Source organism: Mrakia frigida, assembly GCF_051309035.1.
Source record: "Mrakia frigida strain ATCC 22029 unplaced genomic scaffold BDY24scaffold_32, whole genome shotgun sequence".
Classification (NCBI taxonomy): Eukaryota; Fungi; Basidiomycota; class Tremellomycetes; order Cystofilobasidiales; family Mrakiaceae; genus Mrakia; species Mrakia frigida.
Window position 1 is genome coordinate 331,398 of NW_027481249.1, and position 23,476 is coordinate 354,873.

The 23,476-nt window shown below is 54.3% G+C and overlaps 8 protein-coding genes across 8 annotated transcripts; 6 read left to right on the forward strand and 2 right to left on the reverse strand.

Annotated features, from left to right (window-relative positions):
- Positions 1 to 318: 318 nt before the first annotated feature.
- On the reverse strand, positions 319 to 5,715 carry BDY24DRAFT_417926 (uncharacterized protein; the record flags this gene model as incomplete). Its single annotated transcript, XM_076643781.1, has 13 exons — positions 319 to 666; positions 746 to 800; positions 894 to 1,246; positions 1,324 to 2,030; positions 2,106 to 2,144; positions 2,212 to 2,529; positions 2,617 to 3,878; positions 3,955 to 3,980; positions 4,056 to 4,353; positions 4,435 to 4,552; positions 4,624 to 4,669; positions 4,775 to 4,813; positions 5,047 to 5,715. The coding sequence occupies 13 exons, from the start codon at positions 5,713 to 5,715 to the stop codon at positions 319 to 321; spliced, it is 4,278 nt and encodes a 1,425-aa protein (XP_076493768.1).
- A 291-nt stretch (positions 5,716 to 6,006) lies between these two features.
- BDY24DRAFT_399578 (uncharacterized protein) lies at positions 6,007 to 9,451 on the forward strand. The gene is made up of 7 exons (XM_076641851.1): positions 6,007 to 6,200; positions 6,383 to 6,660; positions 6,742 to 6,820; positions 6,902 to 7,356; positions 7,431 to 7,826; positions 7,978 to 8,735; positions 8,861 to 9,451. The coding sequence occupies exons 1-7, from the start codon at positions 6,069 to 6,071 to the stop codon at positions 9,412 to 9,414; spliced, it is 2,652 nt and encodes an 883-aa protein (XP_076493769.1). The 5' UTR covers positions 6,007 to 6,068; the 3' UTR covers positions 9,415 to 9,451.
- Positions 9,452 to 11,614: 2,163 nt separating this feature from the next.
- Positions 11,615 to 12,282, forward strand: BDY24DRAFT_399580 (uncharacterized protein; the record flags this gene model as incomplete). The annotated part of the gene is made up of 3 exons (XM_076641852.1): positions 11,615 to 11,689; positions 11,769 to 11,791; positions 11,884 to 12,282. Coding segments are annotated over exons 1-3 (470 nt in total), but the record flags the coding sequence as incomplete, so codon positions are not given.
- A 909-nt stretch (positions 12,283 to 13,191) lies between these two features.
- Positions 13,192 to 16,111, forward strand: BDY24DRAFT_177065 (MFS transporter). The gene is made up of 13 exons (XM_076636298.1): positions 13,192 to 13,461; positions 13,534 to 13,626; positions 13,742 to 13,804; positions 13,899 to 14,006; positions 14,090 to 14,167; positions 14,249 to 14,289; positions 14,412 to 14,579; positions 14,692 to 14,917; positions 14,981 to 15,026; positions 15,097 to 15,163; positions 15,235 to 15,313; positions 15,416 to 15,721; positions 15,818 to 16,111. Exons 1-13 carry the CDS (start codon positions 13,356 to 13,358, stop codon positions 15,997 to 15,999), a joined length of 1,563 nt encoding a protein of 520 aa, XP_076493771.1. The 5' UTR covers positions 13,192 to 13,355; the 3' UTR covers positions 16,000 to 16,111.
- A 404-nt stretch (positions 16,112 to 16,515) lies between these two features.
- BDY24DRAFT_323931 (uncharacterized protein) lies at positions 16,516 to 16,983 on the forward strand (the record flags this gene model as incomplete). The annotated part of the gene is made up of 2 exons (XM_076637046.1): positions 16,516 to 16,667; positions 16,908 to 16,983. Coding segments are annotated over 2 exons (228 nt in total), but the record flags the coding sequence as incomplete, so codon positions are not given.
- Positions 16,984 to 17,924: 941 nt separating this feature from the next.
- Positions 17,925 to 18,784, reverse strand: BDY24DRAFT_399586 (ubiquitin-related domain-containing protein). The gene is made up of 4 exons (XM_076641853.1): positions 18,596 to 18,784; positions 18,441 to 18,493; positions 18,234 to 18,293; positions 17,925 to 18,134 (listed from the first exon to the last, which is right to left on the reverse strand). Exons 1-4 carry the CDS (start codon positions 18,653 to 18,655, stop codon positions 18,041 to 18,043), a joined length of 267 nt encoding a protein of 88 aa, XP_076493773.1. The 5' UTR covers positions 18,656 to 18,784; the 3' UTR covers positions 17,925 to 18,040.
- Positions 18,785 to 19,490: 706 nt separating this feature from the next.
- Positions 19,491 to 20,001, forward strand: BDY24DRAFT_417931 (uncharacterized protein; the record flags this gene model as incomplete). Its single annotated transcript, XM_076643782.1, has 4 exons — positions 19,491 to 19,500; positions 19,565 to 19,683; positions 19,773 to 19,833; positions 19,991 to 20,001. The coding sequence occupies 4 exons, from the start codon at positions 19,491 to 19,493 to the stop codon at positions 19,999 to 20,001; spliced, it is 201 nt and encodes a 66-aa protein (XP_076493774.1).
- A 602-nt stretch (positions 20,002 to 20,603) lies between these two features.
- Positions 20,604 to 22,745, forward strand: SPT15 (TATA-binding protein). Its single transcript, XM_076641854.1, has 8 exons — positions 20,604 to 20,908; positions 21,024 to 21,059; positions 21,390 to 21,477; positions 21,684 to 21,805; positions 21,887 to 22,037; positions 22,118 to 22,207; positions 22,290 to 22,348; positions 22,431 to 22,745. The coding sequence occupies exons 1-8, from the start codon at positions 20,808 to 20,810 to the stop codon at positions 22,441 to 22,443; spliced, it is 660 nt and encodes a 219-aa protein (XP_076493775.1). The 5' UTR covers positions 20,604 to 20,807; the 3' UTR covers positions 22,444 to 22,745.
- Positions 22,746 to 23,476: the final 731 nt, after the last annotated feature.

Sequence of the window (23,476 nt, forward strand, 5' to 3'; positions counted from 1 at the left end):
TTGCTTGCTCGCTTGATCACAACTCTACGCAGAAACTTGCAATCTGCTTTCAGCATCGTCCTCTTCGACGCCTCGACGGTAAAGAGAAGTTTCGTCTCGTCTCCGCCGATCCCTCGTCTCGATACTCGACGCTTCCGTCGTCTCCTTGAGTAGCAGGTGCAATGCATGTCTACTCCGATCCTCCTCCCTCCCCAGACTGAAACCAAACTGAATAGAACTAAAAAGGAGAAAAGCGAAGTAGCAAGAAGAAGAACGACTTCAAAATACAACCGAACCAACGCGTCGTCGTCGACCCTTCCTCTCCTCCTCCCTCACCGCCTAATCCTCGTACTCCTCCATCTTCCTCAGCCTGTACCCGATCACGATATCCCCTCCTCCTCTGAACACAAACGCCCTCACCGCACCCAGCGTCATCTTCACCGGCAGAACCATCCCGTTGCAAACCAACTCGATGATCTCCTCTGGTTTCCTCGTTGGGTCGATGAAGTCGCCGTCCGCTGAAGTGCGAGGAGGAGGAGGGATGCGAGAGAAGGCGAACCCTGCTGAGGAAGCGGCAGAAGCGAGACCTTGGAGATTCGCTGAGGAAGGGTGAGGGGTTCCGACGGGAGTGGGCGAGAGGGAGACGGCTCGGGAACGGGGAGGGACGAGGTGGAGTCGGTCGGAGATCTGAGTATGGAAAGAAAGAAGAGAAGCGAGTGTGAGCGACGGCGAGAGAAGAGACAAGAAGGGTACAGATTGTACGAACGTAGGAACAGATCTTCCGCACTCGAAGCGAACGAGCGGCTGTGAGTCGAGAGTTACTTAGAGAGAGAGAGAGAGAGAGAGAGAGAGAGAGAGAGAGGAAGTCAGGGAACGAAACGAAAGCTCGGTCGTGTCTGAAATCTGGGACTCACCCGCTAGGCATCTCCTCCATCGTCTCCCACCCTTCTCCCTTCCAAGGTTCCAGTACGAAGCTCATCTTCACGGGATCCTTCAACGCCGCTCGTCCACTGAGCAAGAACTCCAACACCCAAACCGGCAACGCCATCTCCAACGCTTCCACGTCCTCTCCCGTCGACGACGTCGCTCCTCGGTAGATGACTGCCCAAGCTCCTGCGTCTCTCGATTCCTCGTCGACGAAGATTGCTGGATCGGAGAAGGTTGGGAGAGGAGGAGCGTCGTTGGCGGAAGGTGGTTTGAGAGGAGGAGTGAGGAGGTGGGAAAGGACGCGTCGTTGGTAGAGGTCTCGAGGAGGAAGGGCGCCGAACTGGAAGGAACGTAGAAGAGGCAGACTAGTCAGCCAGGAAGAAAGACGACCTTTGTATATGTCTGAGAGTAACTCACCTGCGCCTCGTCAGCAAGCCTCTGCGACTCCTCCTCCGAAACCTCGACCACAGGAGCCGGCGTCGCGACTCCTCCCACGGGAGCCTTCTTCCCCTTTCCGAACCCTTTGAACTTCCCCATGAACGTTCCCCCGGGCGTAGCAGGTGGGTCTCCTCCTCCAGGCGAGAAAGGTGTCTCCTCGACTGCCGTCGTCGTCGTCAAAGGCTCCGCTCCCGTCAACGTCGCTGCTCTCCTCCCCGAAGTCGTCCTCGATCGATCTCCTCGAAGGGAGAAGTAATCCCTTCCTCCTCCGCTAGGCTGTTCCGAAGGAGACGTAGGTTTCGAGAGAGTGCCTTCCGTCCCAGGAGTGGGTTGCATTGGTGATCCAGGGATGGGGTGCAGACTGTGAGGGTGACCGTTGTTTTGTCGAGGGGAGACCATTCCTCCTGAGGATCGATCGAGGGAGAAGAAGTCGTCTGCTTCGGGAGCGAGAGCTGGAGTCATGGCTGGAGTGGCGAGGACCATGATCCCTCCTGGAGTTGAAGGGATATCGGAGGAGGAGGTGGGGGGTTTGAACTTCGTGGAGGAATCGAGAGAGTCGTGAAGAGGGATGAAGGTTGGAGCTGGGTGACGAGTGATTCCTGTTGAGGAGGTTGGGGAGACTGGGACGGAGGCGGAGGGTGTGGAGGAAGAGGATCGCTGTCGACGAAGCTCGGCTTTGACGAAGCCTGGGAAATCGAGGGAGAAAAAAGGAAAGGTCAGCGAGGTCAAGGAACGAAAAGACGCGTCGAGATCGAACTGACCGGAGAAGAGATTGGCGAGGATGAGCTTTCCGACCGAGACTGTAGAATGTAGAAAAGTGCATGTCAGTTTTTGATCACTCGTTTCAACGAGAAGACTTGAAGTCACCTTTCTGATCCTCCTTGAACGGCCCACCGACGACGTCTTCCAACTCGTCGAGGTGGATTTCAGCGTCGAAACACCTTCCCTCCTCGAGGTGGACCGTCAACCCTCCGATCCTCGTATCGACCGAGCACCACGTAGGCGTGACGGCTTCTCCCTCGATCCTCTCCTTGACGAGTTCGAGAGCCTCCCGAGGAGTGAGAGCTGGCGTCGACGATCCGTTGAGAGACGACGACGAGCTCCCTGACGAGTGAGCTTCGAGAACCGACGTGCTCGAGATGAGACCGACGCAGTGGCAGGTGAGGATGTTCCAGACGGCGATGACTGTGGGAAATGTAGGAAGAAAGGGAAGAAAAGTCGTCAGAATTTGTGCGTTGAAGAGAGGAGACGCGTCGAAGGCCGAAAACTCACCTCCAGCGGTATCGCAAGTCACCACATGCTGACGATCGTTCAGCATCAAGCTCCTCACCAACCCATGCTTCCCTTCGATCGTTCCTACGGGAGCCGTCCAAAGAGGGAACGCATCCGCTACCAAATCCCTCTCCTCGAAATCCCTCTTCGCCTCCTTCACCAACTCCTCCTCTGCGAACCTCGTGCTCATTGCCGACGAAGCCAACGCTGGTTCCTGACCTGGTAGAGCTGACGATCCTCCGATCGTAGGAGTAGGCCTCAAGCTCGATCCGTTGGAAGTCGTCAACCCCGATCCAGGAGGAGGAGGAGCGACGGCGTTTCTCGAGTGATCCGCTGTTCGATGAAGGTGAGGAACCGAAAGGACCGAAGCCGCAGAGTAGATGGTAGCGATATCGGCATCGGGACCTGGACGTCGGCCTGAGAAGCCATAGGGACTGTCGGGAGAGCCGAGGTTGATGAGACTGTCGTAGGGGACTCCGTCGAGAGCTGGCTTGGGAGGAGGGGAGGAGGGAGGAGGAGGCTGCTGGTCCGTTGGCTCGACGGAAGAAACGACGGATCCTTGGAGGGAATCAACTCGATCCTTGCGACCTCTCTTAAGGATGGAAGGGATGTAGGTCTCTGGTAGTGGTATGGTGAAGTTGGGATTGGAGGGAGGGGAGTGGGGAGCGAAGGCGACCGAGTGGGAGTCTCGAGATCGGGTCGGGGCGAGGCTGCTAGGTTGGAGATCGAGGGAGAGTCGTTTGGGGAAGGAGGAAGTTGTTGCGGTGGTAGAAGGTTCGGGAGTAGGGGATGGGGAGAGATCAGAGCTTGGTCCGAGGAGGGGAGATCTGGAGTAAAGCTCGTCGTCGTCCTCGTCTCTGAACTCGTCGTCGAAGTGAGGCGTCGGCCTGAACCCTGGTATCCTCCTCGTCCTCCTTCCGACGTCCTTCCAAACGTTGACCGACGAGCTCGACGTCGAAGTCCAAACGTAGGCGTCGTCCATCGCCACGATCTTGTTGATTCCGACGCTTCCTCGAGTCGCAAGAGGGTTCCCTCCAATCTCTGCCTCGTCTGGATCTCCTCCCTCCCGACCGAGCAGAACGCACTCTCCTTCCGAGACGTCCGAGCACCGTTCCATGTCGACGACGGCGATGTTTCCTGATCGATCTCCTGAGTAGAACCGTTCGAAGTTGGGATGATTGGAGAAGAGGGACCAGACAGAGTCGGAGTGGTGGTTGAAGGTGTGAAGAACGCGTTGAGCCGAGAGCGACCAGAGTTTGATGCTGATCAAGAGAAACAAGGTAAATATAGTAAGTAGAGCTTGCGGGAAGTTCAGAGAGGGGAGATGATTCGACGAACGTAGCATCCGAAGATCCCGAGAGCATCTGTAACGACGAAGCGAGAGAGATCAGCTTTGTTCGACGCGTTCTTCTCTTCCTTCTTCACTTTCGATTACTCACAAACTTCCCATCTTCGCTGACCAGCAGCGCTCGGATGTTGTCCGTATGTCCCACGAGCTTGCAGATCCTCCTCCCTCCAGCTCTTGGGTCCCAGACCCGAATTACTCTCTCGGGACTTCCAGCAGCGACGACGTTCCCCGAAGGACAGGTTGCGAGGGAGTAGATGGAGGACTTCTCCTTGGTGACTTCGGCGTGGTTGAGAGTGAGGAGAGGTGTGGAAGTGGTAGTGGGGTGGTTGATATCCCAGAGCTTGATCTGACGGTCGAATCCTCCAGAGGCGACGAACTGTTGCTCGCGACTGAGCGAGAGAAGAGGATGCAGAAGTTCGGTCAGGCTGGAGGCAGAGGTTAAAGGAGTTGGAAAAATAGGTAGAACGTACGAGTAGGCAAGACATCGAACGTAGTCTGTGTGATGACCGATGACTGTTGGCGACATGGATCCTTCTGTCGAGTGAGGATTCCAAGCTCGGATGGTTCGATCCGACGAGGCAGAGATGACTTGAAAGCAAAGCATGAAACATACCTTAGGTCAGCATAGGTCGAATTAAGAGTTCCTCGAAGGGACGTACGAGTTTGATTGAGGTTGCAGAGGACGAGATCGTTGACCCAGTCGGTCTGGGAGGGCAGGGAAGGAAGGAAGGAATGGAAAGGGAGAGAGCGTGAGCTTTGCTTCAAGCGCCAGAACGAGGAGACGCGGAAAGAGGACGCTGCGAGACTTACATGGTACTGCACGCATTGACGGAAAGTCGCTGCTGGAGGCTATAGATTGAGAATCAAGGTCAGAGATGCGACGAGAAAGGTGAGAGAGAAGAGGAGAGAAGGAGATGAGGTCGGCGTAATCTCCGAGCTTCTGCCGTCACGTCTCCTTCCTTCCTCCCTTCGCCCAGCCCTGTGGGCGAGCTGTAGTCCTGGAGGCACCAGACTCTAGACGCGTATATCCTCATCGACAACTCGAAGAAACGTCCAGCAGGAAAAGGAAAGGACGGACTGACCTTGGCAGCTTCAAACCCATTCGTCCTCCCCTCCTGCTCGAGATCGACCTCCCACCTCTCTTCGTACGGTATCCGTTTCGTCTCCTCTGCCGCACCTGCTCCAGCGCCTCTCTCGTACTCCTCCTCCTCCCTATCTCTCTCGTCTTCCTCCTCTTGATCGTAATCCTCCTCGTCGTCGTCGTCGTCTCCTCCTCCGAGCTCGTTCCAACGAACCCACCCTCTCCTCCCTCCGTCCTCGTATCCGTACCTCCTCCCCTTGCCTCTCCTCTTCATATTGACTCCCAACTCCCACCCGGCTACGAGTCCGTCCCTTCCTCCTGTATACAGGATTCCTTGAGGACCCGAGTTTCCTGCTAGTTGAGTAGAGCAGTCGAGAGCGAGAGCTGGGATTCCGAGCGAGTGTTGAGGATGAGAAGCGGGAGGAGGAGCAGGCCGAATCGAAGACGAGCTTGAAGAGGGATTCGTAGAGTTGAAGAAAGGGTTGTTGATGGGAGTAGGAGTTGGCTGCGGAGTTGTGGGTGCAGAAGGAGGTTGGTGGGAGGATTTGAGGAGGATAGGGTGAGGGGATCCGTTCCGAGCGTGGGTCGGAGAAGGGAGGGAAAGGTAAGGAGGAGGAGAGAGCGGAGAAGGGATCACGTAGGAAACTCGTCGTGCTTCAGAGGGAGCCATAGAGGCGAGAGAGAGAGGAAGGAGGAGGCCAGCGAGAGCGGGAGAGAAGGAGGTGGGACGCTGGCTTGGAGGAGATGGACGTTGAGGAGGACGAAACGAGGGAGGGCGGCGTGTTGACCGACGAAGACGTGGCCGCGCAGTCGATTATACATTGATATTTCTCACAAAGCTCAAACTTGAGTGGATCGAGTGTCATGAAGCAGTTCTGGAATTTTTCAATTGAATCGAGATGGGAAAGGAGAGCAGACGACCAGAAAACGGCGAGCTCATTTCGCTCAACGAACGCGACCTCCTTGGTCTTCTCTCAACCGCCACTACTCTTTATCTATCCTCTCGAGGTCTCTCCTTCTCAGATGGATATCTCCCACAGCGAGCCCGTACTTAACGAGGAGTTCGATCTCCTTGGTACTTCACAGGAGTCAACAGCTGGGTCCAAGGAAGGAGGAAGAGCTCAACCTCCTCCTTCCTCGACGAACACCCTCCTCGTAAGTCGCGTGCTTCCTCCCCTCTTGAGCTCGTCTCGGTCTGGGCAGTTATCGGAACCGACAAGAGATAAGACAAGGACGATCATGTATCAGTCTTTATCTCATCTCCGAGCTGTTTCCTCCCAATTTTCGAGTTCGTCGCTGACCCTTTGTTGCTCCTCCCTTCTCTTCTCCCTCCTCAGCCCTCCTCGTCCTCCACCTCCCTCCCTCCCACTCCACCTCCTACAGACCCCTTGGCTCGCTCCTCTTCATCCTCCTCTCTCGCGGCAACCTCGATGACCTCAGCAGAACCTTCGACCATTCTCGTTCTTCCTCCTCCTCCTCCAGCTCTGGACCTTTACCTTCTCTCTCGTCTCTCGCTGGATTTTGACGTCGACCCTCCGATTCCATGGCCAGAAGCATCGTTGTCGGCCGCGGCAGAAGTAGGCGGTGGGAGAGGTTGGGACATTATGTTCGATCTGTGAGTTCGGCTCCGTCTTGTAGCGAGAGGAAGGGAAGGGGAATCGAGAGAGCTCACCTTCGACCCCTCCTTTCCTCGCAGGTCCAGCTCTCCTTCGACTCAACAGGAACTAGAATCATGGGCTAGAGTCCAGTATCTGGAGGCCTTGTGTATGCCGGAGGTGAGCACTTTTTCCTTAGTTTCACCCATCTTTCTCTGCCTCGTTGAGCTCACACTCCTCCCTCCCTCCGAATCGCCTCAGACCATCTACCCTCTCGCCCACCTCATCCCAACCCTGCAACGACTCGTTCCTCCTTTCCCTCCCACGTCTGCATCAGCGCCTTCTCCTCTCCTCCCTCTGCTCATCCCTCTCACCCTCCTCTCTCAAAAATACCGTCGTCGCCTACCTCCTTTGCTTCCCTCCCTCCTCCACGCTTCCTCCTCCTCCCTCCCTCCGGACCTCCATCTCGAAGGCATCGACGAAAAGGAATGGAAAGCTCTCCGAACAGGTCTCTCTATATGGATGGGATCGAGACCGCCTCCTGCATCGTCCTCGTACAGCAGAGGAGGAGGACGCGGGCATCAACGAGGAGCGGTGGAGATCGAGGGCGACGGAGAGCAGCAGTTGTTGGAGAGGGTTCGGTTGGAGAAGCTGAGGGAGGAGGAGAGGAAGCTGGTAGAAGGAAAGAAATGGCTGGAAGGGTTGGAGAGAAGAGAGTGAGTTTTCTCGATCTTTTCTCGCTCGACTTCGAAACCTGACGCGTCTCTTCCTCCTCCCTCTTTTCTCACAGAACCCTCCTCCAAATCATCCTTCTTCTCCTAATCCCACCAACACTACCACCTCATCTCTCTTCAACCCTCTCTTTCTCTTCAACCTCTTCAGCTACCGAAGTCCCAAAGAAACGACCTCGCAAACCCTCTCGATCCTCCTCTACCGCGTCCGGACCCGACCTCTCGAAAGCGTTCGACCAGCTTACGGATCGACTAAGTGTTTGGCAGGCTTTGGGTACGCTGGGAGTGGATGGTGCTGAAGAAGATAGGGAGAGGGAGAAGAGGGCGAAGGCTAGTGGGAACGGGAAGGGCAAGGAGAGAATGAGGATGGGCGGGGAGGTCGGGATGGGAGGTGGGAACGGGGAGGACGAGAGGGATTGGGTTGTGAGATTCTGCGAGGATGTGGTGGAGAGAAAGTGAGTTCATGCCTTCCTTTCGGCTTGATAGGGTTGAGGTCGTGAACCGGTGAAGGAAGGAAGGGAACGTGACGAAACCGAGTTCGGACGCGTCGTCGTTGACCAAACTGATCCTCGCTTCCCCTTCTCTCTCATCTCTCCTTCCTCTCAGTTTCTCGACCTCCCACCCATCCTTTACAACCTCCTTCCATCTCAAAGTCCTTCCTCTCAAACCTCTTCCTCCATCCCTCCAACCTCCGCCCGTCCGTCCGACACCAACCCGCTCTTCCTCGTCTTCCCACAGCAACCCTCCTCTACCCCCACATCCAGCCTCAACTCCAATCGTCTGGCCTCCCAAACCAAGGACCAAAGTCCAAGCTCGCCAATTACCCAGTAACGCCAACGCTCGAGACCGAGATCTCCTTTCCTCACGAACCAAATCCGTCTCCTCCTCTCGAGCTCTCTTCCCTGGCTCAACCTCGTCTTTAAGTGGGAACGGATTGAAACGAGCCAACTCTCTGGCTCCTTCTCCTGCACCTGGAAGCACTCGAAGCGGGAGTGTTGGAGCCGGAGGAGGGAGGGGAGGGAGCGTAGGACCTGGAGGTGGATCGAGAGCGGGAAGCATGGGTCCTGGAATGGAGACGAAGACGGAGAAGTTGATGAGGAGGAGTGTTAGTTTCACGAAGGGGAGTAGTAGCGCTGCTGCTGCTGCCGCTGCTGCTTCTGCTGGAGGAGGCGGAACTGGAGCAAGTGGTGGATCGATGTTGGGAGGAGGAGGAAGGAGAACGATTGCTGGGAAGACGAGTGGGTTAGCCGTGGTAGGAGAGGGAGTGTCGACAACGAGTGTGAGCTCGTTGGTCGCTGCTGCTGCTGCTTCTTCTGGGTCCTCGGCCGCAAGAACAGGAAAGGGGAAGATTTCCTCGCTTGGAGGTTCGTTTCTGTCTCTCTCGTTCTTTGCCGTCGTTCTTTTTCGGTCTTCCCTCTCCGTCCGACGCGTCGTCTGAAACTTGAGCTGATCCTATCCTCTTTCTGCTTGAACGTCTTTCTCTGTCCAGCAGCTCCTCACTCTCACTCCCAATTCAACTCGCACTTCCAACCAACACAGCTCCCTCCACCCAATCTCACCTCAAAACCGCCGACCCACCTCGCCTCCCACTCCCACTCTCAACCACCTCCCTCAAATCACCTCAAACCAACCAAAACCCTCGTCCTAGGAACGCCCTCCAAACCCAAATCCTCCCTATTATCCTCCAAGATCCTCGTCCCCGAAACTCCTCGAGACGCACCTCCCCTCCCTGACTTTGTCGCTGAAACGCCTCCTCGCCCGAGCGAATTGGGAAGTGGATATCGACTCGGAGGGTTGGAAGGACGAAGGCTGTTCGGGTTGGATCTTGGTGGGGGAGGTGGTGGGTTCGGAGGAGCGATCGGCGGTGGAGGAGGAGCGGGTGTAGGAAGAGGGAGCGGGATGGGTGGTGCAGGTGGACGGAGTAAGAAGGACAAGGAAGATGAGGAGATGAGGGAACTGTTCGTTGAAGGAACTGACGATGAGGACGAGGAAGACGACGACGACGACGAGGGAGAGGGAGGAGGAGGGATGGACTTGACGTGATGATGAACGAACGGCCTTCAAGTTTCACATCTTCCCCTTAAATTCAATTCGGACTTAACCTCAGCCTTGTCTTGATGTCTTGATGCTTGCACGCTCGCAATGCAAGGCCATAAGGCCAGGGTCTCTCTTGCTGGACCTTGGTTCATGAACTTTTGCGTCGTCTCGGATCCTTAAATTGCGTGATCGATGGGATGTAAACTTGGCCTCGAATCTATCGGCACATCACGATATAACCAAGCTCGATTTCATGACGAATGAAGCGAAAAGGCGACCAAGAGAATGAAGTCGCCTCGACGCGTCCTTCCTCTCGACGGCTGCTGATCCGTTGTCTCGAGGGCTGTCGAGATTATCGAGGAAGTCAGATTTTGAGGGGTCTGGTAAGATTTCCGACTCTGGGTTTGGGCTCGATTTCGGGGTGAGGTTCGTTGAGGGACTGAGAAGGAGAAGTAGGAAGACGCGCGCGTTGGCGACGGATGAAGAGAAAGGGACGTATTATGCGTCTGATTTGGTTGGAGAGAATGACTGCTCCGGTGGAAGACGACGAAGACGCAACAAAAAAGATGGTAAACACTCTCTGGGTCCCTCCTCAGACCCAGTGGAGACGAGTTGAAGAGGAGAAGAAACATAAACGCGCGCGACCGACCTTGACTCCCTCTCGCCCCTCCTCTTACTTGGTAGTAGACCCTTCATTCTTCTCGACTTTTTCAATCTCCTGAGGAGGTTGACATGGGATCCGTCGGCGAAGAGGAGGGTCGTCCGAGGGAGGGAGGAGGAGGAGTCGAACGTCTTGCGTTTCGAAGGCACGGAGGAGGACGACAATTCTGGGGATGTTGAGTTGGACGGAGAGAAGGAAGATGATGAGAGAGAAAGAAAGAGCTGCCACTTCGAGTCGATTTGTGAAAGTTGAGGGAAGAAGGAAGGGAGCTGAAATCGAGCGAGCTCACCTCCCTCGTTTTCCTTCCAACCCACTCCTTCTCTCTTCAGGCTACATTCAAACCATCCTTCTTGGACCTCAGGATCGTCGTTATGCTCCAGGGAGGTCTCAGGATACGTCGAGGTGAGTTTGATACCTTCAAAGCGAGCGATAAGGGCGGTCAGAGAGAATCGGAGGAAGGAGGGAGAGAGAAGAAGGGTTGAGCTCAACTGGACAACCGCCTCTCCATCTCAAGAAACCTTACCACTCTCTCGATGGTCCCATACTGACTGCTATACATTCCTCTTTCATAATCAGCCTCAACTTCTGCGATCCTCATCCAGAATCGCTCGATGTCGAAGCTCTCCTTCCCTGCTCCCAACGTGAGCTCGCAACTCCCTCCCTTCATTCTCTCTCTCGCCCTCTCAGCTCACCCTTTTCTTCCTTCTCCTCGTGTTCTTCAGTCTCTCCAACCTCTCAACCACCCTACTTCCAAACTCGCTTCCCTCCCTCCCCAAGCCTACTCGGACCATCAAACCATCCTCTCCGTCCTCCGGGAAGCCATCTCGTTAGATCAAGGAGACAGGGAAGCTTTCCTCCTCGCTCAGGATCTCACTCGTCAAGTTTAACCTCGAATGGACGATGGAGAAACCTCTCTCGGATCCCTCTTCGCCCAACTCGCTCAGGCGTCGAAATCTCCCTCCTTCTCCTCCCATCCCATGGACACCCTTCGACCCGTCCTCGCTCGAGTTCGTCTTACTCGGGTATTCGACGTTGAACGATCGGTCATCCTCGTCGAAACACTCATGGACGCAGCGGAGAGTCTGGAGGAAGGAGTCGAGGTCGCGACCTGGGTCCTTCGCGTCACGAAGGAAGACGAAACGGATGGGGGGATCAGACACGTCGTCGTCTACAAGACTCTTCAAACACTCCTCCATTTACTCAAACCTCTCTCACCTCGACCAAATCCGGATTCCATCCTTCCTTTTTCTGGCAGATCACAACGATCGGATCCACCTCTCTTTCCACAAGAAGGTCAACGTCGCCCCTCCTCTCGTCTCCCTCCTTGAGATCTACACCCGTCTCCAAAATCAAGACAAAAGAAACCTTGATCCCATCGGAACAAACCCAACTCCCGACGTCCTAGTCGAACTGGAATCTCTTCGACTTCGACACCTCGACGCGGTTCGATCGATCCATCAAGCGATGAAGGTCGTCGGAAGGGAGATCTTCACCGTTCGAAGTTGCACTTCTCTTATGGACGGATACAACCATGGTCGAGCTTTTGAGGAGGTGGAGGAGACCTGGCAGTTGATGAGGTCGGAGGGAGGAGTGGGAATCGATCAAAGGGCCGTCTCGGTTGTGAGTTTGATCTCCTGCGCTGGCAGCTATATCTCCTCGTTACCCATGCTGACTCCCACCTCCTTCCCTTCGCTCTCAGTACTTCGATGCCTGTGGATACAGGTGAGCTATCGAGGGAGAATCTCGACGAAACAAGAACCTCGAACTTACTCGACGCGTCCTTTCATCCATTTTCTTCGTCCCTTCTTCTTCAGCGGGTCCCTCTCCCGAGCACTCGAAACGTGGAAGGACCTTCGTATAACAGGATTCACTCTCGACCCAAACAACTACCATTCCTACCAAGAGTGCCTCACTCGATGCGGAGCCTGGGACGACCTCTTCGCCTCCCTCTCCCAACAACAGGCTCAACACCTCCTCGGTCCCACGACAACTCCTCCTCTTTCCGCTCCTGGACTAGCCTCCGCTCTCAAACTCGCGAAACGCTTGGTTCAGTATCCTCGACATCGAACTCTCCACGACGTCGACCGGGATTCGCACGATCTGCTCAAGGGGAGGATTAAGGCTCTCGTTTCGAAGGAGATGTGGGAGGAGGTTGATGGACTCATGGTTTCGAAAGAACGATATGTTCACAACAGCGGTCCCAAGACGGGGAACAGACGGAGAGAAGCTCGGAACAGTGAGTCCCAGAGTACCTCTTCGACCTCTCTCCGTCGCAGACGCTGAAGTCTCGATCTTCCCTTCGTCATTGTAGGAACTCCCGTCCATCACGCTTGATCCTCATCTTGATCTGGGTTTGAGACTCTCCTCGATGTACGTAACTGCTTTCAACTTTCCGTCCGTCCGGGTCTCTCAAGTCTCTTCGCTGCTCGCACGTCGCTGAGTCGTTGTCCCCTCTTTCTTCGTTCCTTTGTACTCCAGGGACTCCCGATGTCTCTCAGATCAACCCGACACGTACTTAGTCCCCAAGTATATCTTCCCTTGTGAAGGTCTCACTCTTTTCTCCCCTCTAACCTCGTGGTCAGGACGGAGAGCAGTTTTCTCGTCACGTCTTTTTCGTTCTCCTTCAATCCTTTCGCTGACCCATCTCTTCTCTTCTCTTTTCCTTCTGGATCAATTCAGGCCTCGGAAATTCTCCGAACAAGAACGCTCGACCTCGCTCCCGATCCCAGGCTGATTCGTCGGATCGTCTTCGTGATCAGCTCAGGTGCGCTTCGCCTCTTCTCCTCTTCTCTCTTCTCTCCTTCTGCCCCGTCCTTTCGATGACTGACTCTCTTCTTTTCTGTGTTCGCTTTCAGCCCGAAATCCTGGTTCGTCGGCGCGGCTTCTCTGACAGGAGGGATCGAGGATGGGCAGGGTGGTTTGATCACGACGTCAGTCCTCTTTCCTCCCTCTCTTCGTCTCGCTGAGTTCGAGACACCTCTTCATGATAGTGAGCTGAAACTTACTTTCTTCCGATCCTTCATTGGTCCTATAGCTCCCTGGTCAGCGTCGCGTCAAGAGAAGAGCGAGGGTACACTAGTCTAGCTATTGTTTACCTCGCCGAGTTCATTCGTCTTAGTTTCTTAGAGTCGTACTTGAGTTTTGATATTCGTTCTTCCACCCGATGTTGAGAGCAAGACCCTCCTACTATGTAGCATCTCCTTCGCTCCGGGAAGGCCAGTCAACCGTCATCCCACTTCCTTCCCTTCTTCCTCCTCAAACCGCCAGCATCGACTGATCAATCAAGATGGCCAGCCCTTCTCCCTCTCGTCGGCAACGCCGCCTTCCAACTCCTCTTCCCAAGTTCCAGCTCTTCGTCGTCCTCGCTGCTCGAATCGTCGAACCCATCGGTTGTGAGTCCACCCCCTCCTTCCTTCCCTCCCTCCCTTCCGTTCGAGCTCATCCCAACTTCTTTGACCCAAAAGACTCGGCCATCTTTCCCTTTGTGAACAACATGATGGAGGACCTGCTTCCTAACGTGGAGAAGTCGAGGATAGGTGCCTACGGAGGGTTCATCGGTGAGCCAACTTGGAGGGAAAGGAAAAAAGACGTTGAGCTCGGATCCGTCAAAAGGTCGAAGCCGACCTAGCAAACGCGCTCTTCACCTTCCCCTCTCGGCCGAACCTTCTACAGAATCTGTCTTCGCTATATCTCAAGTCCTCGTTATGTACAGGTGGGGACGTTTGAGCGATAGAGGTGAGTTCTTCGAAGAGGGAGGACTCCAAAAGAGTCGACTCAGCTCATGCTGACTTCACCCTCTCCCCTCCTTTTTTTGGCCTCAACTCACCAGTCGGAAGGAAACCTATCATCCTCATCGGACTCTCTGGGAGCGCTTTTTCCCTTCTGCTCTTCGGGCTTAGCAGGAACTACTGGTGGGCGTTCTGTGCGAGGACGCTGGGTGAGCCGAAGGGTGATGACTCGACCGTCGTTGTGTTTTTAGACACGAGAAGGCGCTGACCTTGTTGACTCACTCTCGTGCAGGTGGGTTGTCGAGTGGGAACGCATCTGTTATCAGAGCTGTTCTTGGGGAGATCACAGACAAGACGAACGAGGGACGAGGTCAGTCGAAGGAATGCGCTTTCCTCGAGGTTCCTCTTGCACTTCTTACTGATCACTGCCTTCTCCTCTCTTCGGTTGTAGTCTTCCCTCTATGGTCGATATGCTGGGATCTTTCACTCATGGTTTGTCCGTTCAACTTTTGAGCTCCCCTCTGCTCCTCATCAGAGCTCGCCGACGAGGAATTTCTTTCGACGCGTGTCCGGTCCTTCGCGCCGACACTGACACTTTCGCTCTATCTTTTCAGATCGGACCTATCATGGGAGGCATGCTCGTATCTCCTGCAATTCAGTACCCTCATTGCATCCTCGCTCGAATCCCCTTCCTCAAAACCTTCCCCTACTTCCTTCCCTGCTTCGCCGCTTCCTGCCTCAGCTTCATCTCCTTCTTGCTCGTTTGGTTCTTCCTCGATGAGGTGAGTGACCCTTTCAATTCGAATCTACAGAGATCCATCTTTCGAAAGAGAGGAATCCCCGACTGACCGAGTCATCCCTTCCTTTAATCTCGACGCGTCGTTCAACTTGCAGACTCTCGAGAGCAAGCGTCCCGTCGTTCCTTCGACGCTATCAACTGGAGGCACTACAACCCCTGCCGGGTCAGTTATCTCGCATGAGACGGACCCTCTTCTAGCCAACAGCCTGGGCTTGCTGATCGAGCCTCAAGAAGACGCGGCCGTCGTGAAGGAAGGACCCGTCTCAGCACTGCAGCTGTTCTCGATCCCGAAGGTTCAGAAGGTCTTGGTTTCGTACTTCAGTGAGTACAAGTTTCTCTCAATCCAGAGGGATTTTCGACCACTAATCTCTGTGCTTCCTTCAGTGATCGTCCTGATTTCGTTGAGTTACGACGCGGTGTTCATCCTCTGGTGCGCGTTTCCTTCGCAGATTTCTTCAGCTCGAGAGCGATACTGACAGTGGTTGACTCTTTCTTACCAGGTGCTACTCTGCGCTCAAGTTCGGAGGTCTGGCTCTCACGCCAAAGCTCATCTCGTACTGCCTCGCCGTCAGTTCCTCCCTTTCTTCCCTTCGTTCCTGAACGCGACTGAACCCGACTTTCTTTCCCTTTTCATGCAGGCCCGCGGACTCTTCTCCATCGTCTTCTCCCTCCTCATTTTCCCTCTTCTCCTTCAAACGTTCGGGATGCCTCCTCTCTGTTCGTCTCTCCGCTTTCGCAACCTCTTCTCCTCCCTCCTTACAAGCTAATAGACGCGTCACTGATTCTCCTCGCTCCTTGTCCGTCCGATTTTGCTTCCAGACCGACTCACCGTCTTCCTCTGGGTCCCCGTCTACATCCTCCCTCCCGTCATGAACCTCCTCTCCTCCCACTCCAAGATCTCAACGCTCCTCCCCGCCTTCCTCCTCCCTCCCTCACCCGAAACGGCGACGCATCACCCAGCGATCGTCTGGGCGCTTATGGCTCTACTACTGGTGATCTACGCCCTTGGAGATCTGTGCTTCCCTCTTAACATGATGGCGTTGAACGTGGCGAGTCCGTCCAAGGGGAGTCTGGGGAGTTTGAACGGGTTGGCTCTTACGATTGGGTCAGCAGCGAGGTCGATTGGTGAGTACAGGAGCGTGTTCCTTCTCCGGTTGAAAACTCTCTTCGAGAATGAGTTGGCTGATCTTCGTCTGTCGTTTCGTTTCGCCTTCACGCTTCTTGATTCTCGTCCTCTCCGCCTCGGATCGCTCTATTCTCTATCGGCAGAGAAGTCCCTCCCGATCGTCTGGATTGTCTACGGAATTGGCTCGGCGGCTTCGGCGGTTCAGTGCTGGTCGGTGGAGGGCCGGTCGAAGGAGGAGGAGGAGGCAGACAAGGTTGAGGAGGAGGTTGAGCGGTAGGAGTGGGATTGCTCGTTTACCTTTCGGCTGGACTTGCGTATCTATCTCTAGATGAATCTACAGGCTGAGGACGTTATCGAGATTTATACTCTCGGAATCCGAAGGGCTCGAGGTCGAAGAGGAGATCAAACGGCAAGAATGACGAGCGACAGAGACTCAGGCGCGTCGTCGCGTCCTCGATTCACCTCGTCGTTCTCTCGTTCAACAGCAAAAACTCTTCATACATGGCCCCTTCCTCCCAGCGTCCTTTATCTGATCCCATCTCTTCGTTTGTAAAAATCTCACCCCCCAAAAAAAAAACTCTTTGGTCCCTTTGAGTCCCTCTTCACTTCACCCCTTTTCCCGTTTCATCTGTCCCTTCCCTCAAACGATCACCAACGCTCCCCTCCCTTCCAACCCACCCCTTCCTCACCCTCTCGCCTATATCTTCCGCTCAAAAGAACATGGAGTCGGAACAGATCAATCTCCGAGTTCGTCGCCTTCTTCCTTCCCTTTCGCTTCCACTTCCACTCCGTCCTCTTAACTTCCTTCTCCTCCAACTCAACTCGTTGTCAGGTCGTGGACACCACCTCTGGTGAAATGTGGTTCAAAGTGAAGCGATCTACCAAGATGAGCAAGATCGTTTCGGCTTATTGTGGGAGAGCCGGGAGGGCGAGGGAGGTTGTTAGGTGAGTGCGAGAGGAGGGAGCAAAGGGAGGGTTGAGAGGAGGGAACTGAGATGGAAGAAGGGACTTCGGGAGAGGATAAGTGGAGGAGCTAGCGCAGGATGGATGCTTGCGTAGAAGGACGTTTTTTCGTCTTGAAACGAGGAGGAAGAGATGGGAAGCTCAACGACGACTCAGAGGAAGGACGTCGAGCTCACCCCATCTTCCTCTCTTCCTTTCCTTCCATCAACTCCACTCGAATAGGTTCACCTACGACGGCAACCGACTCAAAGATGAAGACACTCCCGATAGCTTGGGGATGGAGGAGAACGACTCCATCGGTGAGGCTCTCTTCCTCGTCTCTCTCTCTCGCTCCACCCTTTCACTTCTCGCTGATCCTCGCTGTATGTTCCGTGTGGGATGGGATCAGACGCCTATATCGAACGTGAGCGGAACGACTCCCTCCTTCTCCTCGGAGTCTCATCGCGTTGAGCGAGCGACGAGAACGAGAGCTGACCTCGAGCGCCTTCGGTTTCGTTGGAATTGGACTTGGGATTGATAGAGGTTGGAGGATACGAAGATGGAGCGTCGAACGGAGGTTGGGTTGACGTTCGGGATGCTGAGTAGGTGTTGTGTAGGGCTTGAAGCGGACGTGAGGGAGACGAGGGAGGGAGACGAGACGAGTCGACGAGTAGAGTCCTTTGCCTGTTCTGTTTACGTCTACGAGATCTGGATCGCCTGTTGTAGTCAGCTCAGCTTCCTCTCCCCTCTCCCTTTCTCTCTCTCGACAAGTCCACCCTCCAGCTCGCGACCCAAAGTCGCAAGGAACAGCAACAGATCAGCTCTCCCTCGTTCTCCTCTCTCTCCCTTGCAAGAAACACCCGACTCAGTAGACCTCGTGAAGACACGAATAGTTATACAAGCAGCTACCACCATTCCCCCTCCTCTCCTTCCCTCCTTCGTGAAACCTGGACCGCGAAACGAACCCTTGAGGAGAGATCGACGGACGAGCTCCTCCTCGTCTTGACTTTGGACTGTTTACGCTCCTCGATCTCATGGTCGAGAGGATCCTCCGATTTCTGGCGGTGGGAGAAGAAGGAGGTTGAGGTTGAGCGGATGAACGGTTGTGCGAGAGAGAGAGAGAAGGGAAGGGTGAGGTGGGAGGGCGAGGGCGAGGGGAAGGAAGGAAGGAAGGAACGAAGAGGTCAGCTCAAGCAGCTCGAAGGCGAGAGAAGGGAAGGAGGTGGATGCGAGAGGAGGTGGGAACGAACGCTCGAGAATGACATCGATGGAGTCTCCGTCCTAGTTGACGATTAAAGACGAAAGGGAACACAGAGTCAGCTCGACTACAACATGAGGAGAGGAAGGAGGAGGGAGGAGAAGGAGGCGAGCCTGGGTCAGAGTTGAGAAGTGAACCGAACGAAACGAACCTCCAGACCCAAAGATTCAGGTGTATCGTCGTCCGTAACTCGAGATCCATCAGAGACGAATCTACCAGCAGCAGAGGAAGAGTAGAAGGGTCAGGTCGGGAATTGAGCTCGTCCAAAACAAGCTGGACGAGGAGGAGGACGAGGCGAGGGAGGAACATACCGGATCGTCTCAACGGCCTTTCCTACTCGCTGGGCGTAGGCACCCTTCAGCTTGGAGAACCTTGAGGTGAGAGAGAGAGAGAGGAGAAGGAGAGTCAGGCACGAGACAGGTGTGAAAGAGGAAGGGAAGAGAAGGGGCATCGAGGTGGCGACTCTCGTCTCTCGACTTCCTTCCCTTCGTCCGAAGAAAGAAGCAAACGAAACTCACCTGGTAGTGTTCTTGATCTTGAAGAAGACCTCCTGTCCATCAGAGGAAACAACCTGGTCCAACGACGCGAGCGAGAAGGGAAGGGCGAAGGGGTGAGCTCGACGAAAGGAAGGAGAGAAGGAGATTAGGAAGGAGTAGTGAAGGAGAGAGCGCACCTTGATCGACATCTGGTTGGGATCTCCACTTTCTTGCTTGGCTTCACGTTCTTCAGACATAGTTGGAGGAGAGGAAGAAGTAGAAGGAAAGGGTGGAAGAAGGGGGAGAGAGACGGGTTGGGGGAGAGAGAGAGATCGCGAAGGGAGGCGAGCTTTGGTTTCGGAGGCAGAGGGTCGCTGGTTCACTACATACGAACCGTCACTTCGTTGTTGAGTGGATTTCAGCTTTTTGCATTGAGAGAACCGATCGGTGTATTGGTATTGAAGAGTTGATGAGGGTTAGACGTTAGACGAGGAGGAGAAGGATCGGTGAGCTGACAGAGCTCAACACAGTGGGAAGGAAGGAGAGAAGGATGGAGTGGACGGTTCGCTCTCTCGGCCACTCTTCGGTTCACACATCGTCGGAGAGTGATGTAATGAGGAGCTCAGCTGTAATTCTCGTGTTGTTTTGCTCTCCCGATCCTAGCATTTCAGGCTGAAGCCTCGTCAAGACGCTGAACCGAGCTCACCTTCTCTCCCTTCGCTTCCTCTCCTTCCCACAGAGTTCTTTGGCGCTCAGACACTCGAGCAGACTTCTTTAGAGCTGTGAGTAGAACCATCGACGCTTCCTGAGCGGAAGAAAAGGAAGGTCTCTTCGCCTTGCGTTTTCGCGAGTCGGTCGTCGACGTGGTTGCCTGACTGGCGTCTTCCTTTGAACCCGACACTCTGGAGCTCAGACCAGTTCTTGTTTTGCACGTATGTTGCTCTCCATACGCAAGCTCTGCGAACAAGAAGAGTTTCCACGAACGCTGCGAGGCGGAGGCGCCGAGACTCGACGCTGATGTTCCCGTCGTCCCTCTTTCCCCCTCTCATTCTTCTTCTGCTTCGCCACCTCAGATACGTCTCGATCGCAATCATGAGCCTCCGTTTTCTCCATACTTCCTGTGATGGTTTCTCGCTCGTACTGAATTCTTCTCTTCCCTTTCTCAGCGAGTTCCATCGCTTCCACCGTCTGTCTTCTCATCTCTTCCTTTGGAGATCCTTTGGGCGTGCTGGTGACCTCTCTCTCCCAAACTGAGTTCTTCTCTAAGTGGTCTGGGCATGGGCTTGTAAGTTTGCTGGACCGGAGAAGATTCGAGTCGCGTCGTTTTTACTCTCTCGCTGACTTTGAGTCTCTTTTCTTTCGCACCTCTCTCAGGTGAAATACGACCTCTTCGACGTAGTCAAGGGTATTGGAATTACTAGTGAGACCATTCAGAGTGAGTTGTCTCTGCTGGAATCTGTGGGCTCGGGCGACGTGGCTGACGCCTGACCTCGACTCGGCTTTGGTTCCCTCTGTCTTTTTACAACGGTCAGTCAAGTTTTCACTGAGCCAGTCCTGTGAGAGTCAGCTATTGATGTGTTTTATAACCGCAGCCATCCTGTAAATCTTCAACTTTGCCGCCCTTGCTGTCGGAGGTGAGCTGGGTTCTCACTCGTTTCAACTCGACGCTTCGCTAGATTATTAGACATGGCTGTCCTCCCTTCTCTCTCTCTTCCACTCCTACCATCACTCTTGTTATTCTATTCACTTCTAGCCGCTTCATTCTGCGACAAGGTCGGACGACGACCTCTTTTCCCCATCTGGACAGCGTTCTGAGGGAGTTTTCTCTCGTTCTCGCTCGCGACGAGTCTTTCTCAACTCTTTTCTCTTCCCGCTCTAGTCTCTCGCATGACCCCTAGGTTTCTTGATCCGTCATAAATGAAATATATCCTCTCTGAACATCGTGATCATCTCTGACGTTGGGAAAGAGCAGAAACAAAAGGGATGTCGTGGAGAACGACGCGTCCGGTTGAGCGACGATCTCACGGCCCCTTCCTTCAGTTTCTTCGACCGATTTTCAAAGGTTAAAAGTCAGAGTCTGATCTGGAAGATTTACCTCTACCCCAGATCTCGTAGAGAGAAGGAGACGAAGAGATGAGCTTGATTATTATTTTAAAATCGGAAGGAAATCCCTTAAAAGCGACAGACCCTGCTCCTCCCTCCCATCCACCACCCCGTTGCTTCCCTCCTCCTCTCCCTCCTCGTCGCTTCGTACGGTCTCCCAACAGCACCCTCCTCTAGCCAGCAGCTATCCAAAAGTCGACTCCTTCACTGCAGTACGGCCACTCGAGCTCTCCCTCAGCAAACTTCGAAGAACAGCGTCCTCCAGCTCTCCCTTCCCGCCTCCTCTTCCCTCCCCCTTCTTCCGCCATGGCTCTCCAACTCCCTTCCAACCGGGCTTCCACTTCCGCTCTTCCTATGACCGCTGCTACTCCTGGGCCCATCACTTCGGCTGTTCCAAGTGTCCCTGAGTGAGTAGAGAGAAGAGGCGAAGGAACGGTGAAGGAAGGAAGGAGCGGAAGGAGAGCGATGGGTGGAGCTCAAAGCTGACTCCTTCCTGTCCTTCTCTGCTTTGCTTTCTCTCAGGATCACTGCTGTTGCTGGGATTGTACCTACTCTCCAGTTAGTACAGCAACCTCTCTCCCTCTTCTTGAGCGAGCGGAGAGCTGTCTCGGTGGACGGGTGGTGGCGAGTCAGCGGAAGGAGACGGTCGAGACTCGTTTCTCGATTGCATCCAGCTCGTTGAAGCAGAGTGATGGTTGGAGAGGAGAGATGGGGATGAGCTGGGGCTCGAGCTCGTACTTTTCAGTTTGGCGACGTCTTAACCTACGTTGCTGACGTCCCTGTTTGCTCTTCCTTCCCTCCTTCCTCTTCCCTTCCTCCTCCCTTCCACTCCACCTTCTCCTCCCTCGCCAATCCATCCATCTCAACGCCCACCTTCCCGCTCGAAAGGAACATCGTCGCTACCGTCAACCTCGACTGCCGACTCGATCTGAAGACGATTGCTTTGCATGCGAGGAACGCCGAGTACAACCCGAAGGTGAGCTTTCTCTCCCAACTTGCCCTCCTTCTCCCTCCTTCCGCCTTCCCCTGTTCTTTCGTAGTCTTTCCTTACCTAGTTATACGATGTACAACTCCTTTTCCTCCCCTCCAATACTCTTCGTCGTTTTCTTCTCCCTTCTCGAAGAACGTCGTCGCTGACACTGCTCCTCTCCTTCCTTCCTTCCTCCCTCCTTCCTCCCTCAGCGATTCGCCGCCGTCATCATGCGAATCCGAGATCCCAAGACGACCGCTCTTATCTTTGCTTCCGGAAAGATGGTCGTGACGGGTGCCAAGTCGGAAGACGACTCGAGATTGGCTTCGAGAAAGTGAGCGTCGACTGCTTTTGGTTCAGCCCTCGTCTCGTCTCGTCTCGTCTCTTCGCTGACCTTTCCCTCCTCCCTTTCAAGGTACGCTCGAATCATCCAGAAGCTCGGATTCGACGCCAAGTTCTCAGAGTTTAAGATCCAGAACATCGTCGGATCGTGCGACGTCAAGTTCCCGATCAGGTTGGAGGGTTTGGCGTACGCTCACGGAGCTTTCAGCAGTTACGAGCCGGAGGTACGTCGTCTGCTCGTTCGCCTTCCTTTGTGATTTTCGAACGTCGAGCCGACCTGTTTGCTCTCTTCCCCTCTCTTCAGTTGTTCCCTGGTCTCATCTACCGAATGATCAGCCCGAAGGTCGTCCTGCTCATCTTCGTCAGCGGAAAGATCGTCCTCACCGGAGCGAAGGTCAGTTTCGACGTTCTTGCTTTCTCTTCCTCCCTCTCCTCGACCTCTCGCTGACCGTTCTCGGTCCTTTCTTCCTTCCCAGGTTCGATCCGAGATCTACACCGCTTTCAACAACATCTACACCGTCCTTGCCGAGTTCAGGTTCGTCCCCCTTCACCCATTCCCCTTGTCGCGTCGTTCTCGAGCTGACCTCTCCTCCCTCCCCTTTCCCTCTCTCCTCCAGGAAACCCACCTAAGTCGGTTGGCCGGACCCTTCCTCTTCTCTTGCTTTCTCTGCCTTTTCTCCTCACTTGCATACTTTTACGTCCCTCTTCACTTGTTTTCCGTTCTCTTCTCGTTTTTCTTTTCCTCTCTCACGATTGTTACACCACCGCCCACTTTTACCACCACTTACCACCCAACCTTCAAAAACATTCCTCTTCCTGCTCGTTACATCCCGACAACCTCACTCACCCTCTAGATATAGTAGTCTCTGTCCCTCAGGATCGCGTTTCGTCCTTCGTCTCGACGGTTCTTTCTCCCTTCCCCCCACCTTTTTGATACTTTTCTTTTTGAACTTTTTTTTTTTTTTTTTTTTTTTTTTTTTTTTTTTTTTTTTTTTTTTTTACTTTCGTTCGATGTTACCTCCACGTTTTCGTCTTTGTCTGTATCTCTTGAACCTAGCGAACAGAGTCAGAGCGTCTCGCTCGCACGCGTCTCTCGTTCTCCCTCCCATCTCTCCTGACGAGAAAGAGGAACTCTCACCTCCTCACTGATTCTCTCTCCTCTAGACTGCAACCTCATTCGACGATATCCATCCTAGAAGGTCGAGACAGCGAGACAGCGAGACAGCGAGAGAAAGAGTTCCAGTTTCAGCGACGCGTTTCGACGCGTCCCTTTCATCACCCTTCCTGTCGTTTCCTCTTTCTTCTTCTCTTCCGCCAACCACTCTTCTACCAGATTCTCAGACATATCTCACCAATCTGAAGGACGAGACTTCAACTCTCCCTGGGCTCTTCTGATAAGACTTTCCTTCTCTTTTTCCTTCGAAGCATCCGAAACGAAACGTTGTTCTCCTGTTTTGAACGCAACTCTCGTTCGATCTTGCCCTTCTTCTTTCTTTTAGCTGTTCTCGCGGCTCGAAAGCAGATTGTAGCTGAGTAGAATCGCAAGCAGCAGAGCTTCAACCCAAGAAAAGCGTCGGCCTTTGATCCCAAACGAGCAAGGGGGAAAGAAAGGGAAAGGGGGAGCGAGGCTCGACGTCCGTTTCTCCTTGTTCGAGATTCTTTG

Excerpts from the sequence above, each read along its gene's own strand:
- BDY24DRAFT_177065 (XM_076636298.1), top strand. The coding sequence starts at position 13,356 with ATGGCCAGCCCTTCTCCCTCTCGTCGGCAACGCCGCCTTCCAACTCCT. Across the intron at positions 13,627-13,741 it reads TGCCTACGGAGGGTTCATCG|AATCTGTCTTCGCTATATCT; the intron begins GTGAGCCAACTT and ends AACCTTCTACAG. Across the intron at positions 14,290-14,411 it reads GCTGGGATCTTTCACTCATG|ATCGGACCTATCATGGGAGG; the intron begins GTTTGTCCGTTC and ends CTATCTTTTCAG.
- BDY24DRAFT_399586 (XM_076641853.1), bottom strand. The coding sequence starts at position 18,655 with ATGTCTGAAGAACGTGAAGCCAAGCAAGAAAGTGGAGATCCCAACCAG. Across the intron at positions 18,294-18,440 it reads AAGATCAAGAACACTACCAG|GTTCTCCAAGCTGAAGGGTG; the intron begins GTGAGTTTCGTT and ends TCTCACCTCAAG. Across the intron at positions 18,135-18,233 it reads AAGGCCGTTGAGACGATCCG|ATTCGTCTCTGATGGATCTC; the intron begins GTATGTTCCTCC and ends TGCTGCTGGTAG.
- BDY24DRAFT_399578 (XM_076641851.1), top strand. The coding sequence starts at position 6,069 with ATGGATATCTCCCACAGCGAGCCCGTACTTAACGAGGAGTTCGATCTC. Across the intron at positions 6,661-6,741 it reads TGGGACATTATGTTCGATCT|GTCCAGCTCTCCTTCGACTC; the intron begins GTGAGTTCGGCT and ends CTTTCCTCGCAG. Across the intron at positions 7,827-7,977 it reads GAGGATGTGGTGGAGAGAAA|TTTCTCGACCTCCCACCCAT; the intron begins GTGAGTTCATGC and ends CCTTCCTCTCAG.
- SPT15 (XM_076641854.1), top strand. The coding sequence starts at position 20,808 with ATGGCTCTCCAACTCCCTTCCAACCGGGCTTCCACTTCCGCTCTTCCT. Across the intron at positions 21,478-21,683 it reads ACGCCGAGTACAACCCGAAG|CGATTCGCCGCCGTCATCAT; the intron begins GTGAGCTTTCTC and ends TTCCTCCCTCAG. Across the intron at positions 21,806-21,886 it reads TCGAGATTGGCTTCGAGAAA|GTACGCTCGAATCATCCAGA; the intron begins GTGAGCGTCGAC and ends CTCCCTTTCAAG.